At 31.6% G+C, this 2245-nt stretch overlaps 1 protein-coding gene across 1 annotated transcript in view; it reads left to right on the plus strand.

Moving 5' to 3' along the window:
- SI (sucrase-isomaltase (alpha-glucosidase)) overlaps positions 1 to 2245 on the plus strand; it is a gene marked incomplete at its 3' end in the record, with an annotated part of 88057 nt that overhangs the window by 17248 nt on the left and 68564 nt on the right. The window contains exons 4-5 of the mRNA XM_012655338.1: positions 15 to 114; positions 341 to 453. Of these exons, the coding sequence (XP_012510792.1) occupies positions 15 to 114; positions 341 to 453 (213 nt within the window). The remainder of the gene's footprint in view (positions 1 to 14; positions 115 to 340; positions 454 to 2245) is intronic.

A 2245-nucleotide genomic window follows, 5' to 3' on the forward strand; every position in this document is an offset into this window, starting at 1 on the left:
TTTTTGCCTTATAGAATAATAATAATTTATACGGCCATCAAACATTCTTTACATGCATTGAAGATACTACTGGAAAGTCATTTGGTGTTTTTTTAATGAACAGCAATGCAATGGGTAAGAATAATTTATTTGATAATATGTTTAAAGACGGCATACATGGTGCAATTCTACTTTTCTCCTGTGTTATCCCTACAATCAACATCTTATTTCTTCTCAATTATTTAAAAATAGTGTAAAATAATCTGGTTAATATAAAGTACTTTAAATCAATTTTGCAATTATTTTATTACTATGTACCTTTCTGCCATTTACATGTACTTTTTGAATTTTTATTCTGTAGAAATTTTCATCCAGCCTACCCCTATAGTAACTTACAGAGTTACTGGTGGCATTCTGGATTTTTACATCTTTCTGGGAGATACACCAGAACAAGTAGTTCAACAATATCAAGAGGTGTGTTTTAGTTCTATTTTATAAAAATCTTTTCTGCCAGACTTTTCTTTCATCTAACATGTTTACATATTTAGATAACTTTATTTTACTTATCAGGGACCTCTTAGCTAATTGTATTTTAAAGACTTACCATTTTAAGGATACAAATAGATGGTTTTTATTTTTCTTCTACACAGTGAACTTTATGTATACTTAAATGTCCGTATTTCTAATTTCAAAATGGTTTCTTGCCTCTAGGCTTCTGGGTTCTTTGATATGTTGCACAGTATATCTTCACTTATTCATAATTTACTTTAGTGGAATAAAGCAAAGAAAGGGAAGTATCTTATCCTCACCACTGAGGATAGGCAATGAATTTTGTAGATCATGTATTCTTTTAATCAAAATCCTAGGGTAACTGAGTTGTGAGAAAGGCCAGTAAAACTCGCTATAAATGTATAGCAGACAAACTTCAGGAAAACTGGCTTTCATTCTCAGGCTGAAAGAGGGTCGAGTTTGAAACCTAGTCTGAAGCCTTACATCTTAAGTAACTATCTAAGCAACTCTCACTTACATATTAAATAGCATCTTAGTGTACCTGAACCCAAGATAGACTCAGACAGGTGAGGAATCCAGGACTTTCACCGAGCCTGATTCTAAAAGTTCCTCCCATGTAATTGTTCTCCCATAATGTTTGGCACATACGATTCCTAGTATTATCATGGAAAAGGAAATTATTTTCATTGGTATAAGATTCAAAGATCATGTCTATTTAAAAAAATCTTACTTTCTTAATTTACTTCTTGATATATAATTTGCATTTCCAAAAATAATCTCAAAGTATTTACTATCAAAAAAATTCTTCAGTTAGGATACAGAAATCTGACATGAGTGTAGCTAGAATTTTACACGGTTGAATCATTTACAGTGTATAACAATTCCTATATTTCTGTACATAAATGTGAATTTTAAGAAAAAAGCACACAAATTTCTAGTTTCTGTAATATAAAATTATAATTACATTTCAGGGCTGGCCTGGTTGTATACCTTTGTATATGGTTATCACATAAAAAAAAAAAAAAGAGGGACCATATCCTTTTAGTAAGAATTTGACATTTGATTGGTCAAACATTTGTTGGCATAGTTGTGTCAGGTTAATGCCAAATGAAGTGTGTGGTCACCAGTAGTTGAGTTGAATTTGAAACATGTTTGACACGTGAATGCACCATGCATACAGTATAGTGGTGTACTTGCTTACAACATTTTGTGGGTAGACTTGTAGAAGCTTGAAGCTAAGCTGTGAAGTGAAAGATTGGTGTAAAATATAGCACTAATAACTACTGCTGCATTTAAATGAGGTTCCAATTGTGTAGAGAGTAGGCAGAAGAAACTTTATTTCTTATTTGAAGAAAAATAAATTATCTTTTGTGTATTAATAAGCTAAGCTATTAGAGGTCTCAATTTGCTAAAGTTAAAACATAATTAATTTGAACGACCAGATTGTTTTATCAGGCTTTTTCAACCTATTTTTTTTATTTCAAAGTATTAAGGAGGTACAAATGTTTTTGGTTACACGAATTGCTTTTGTAGTCTTGCGTCGTGGCTATAAGTGTGCCTATCACCCAAATAGAGCTCATAGTACCCATTAGGTAAGTTTTCGCCCCTCCCCTCCTTTCCCCTGCTCCCTGCTTGATTTCCTTTAAATTTTACATTCCTCTGTGCAAATGTGTGCTCATCAGTTAGTTCCAATTTATTCAGTTTTAAAGGCAATGTATACATATAAATTATAAAATAAATAATACTTAAATAAATA

Source organism: Propithecus coquereli, unplaced genomic scaffold, assembly GCF_000956105.1.
Source record: "Propithecus coquereli isolate 6110/MARCELLA unplaced genomic scaffold, Pcoq_1.0 Scaffold472, whole genome shotgun sequence".
Taxonomy (NCBI): domain Eukaryota; kingdom Metazoa; phylum Chordata; class Mammalia; order Primates; family Indriidae; genus Propithecus; species Propithecus coquereli.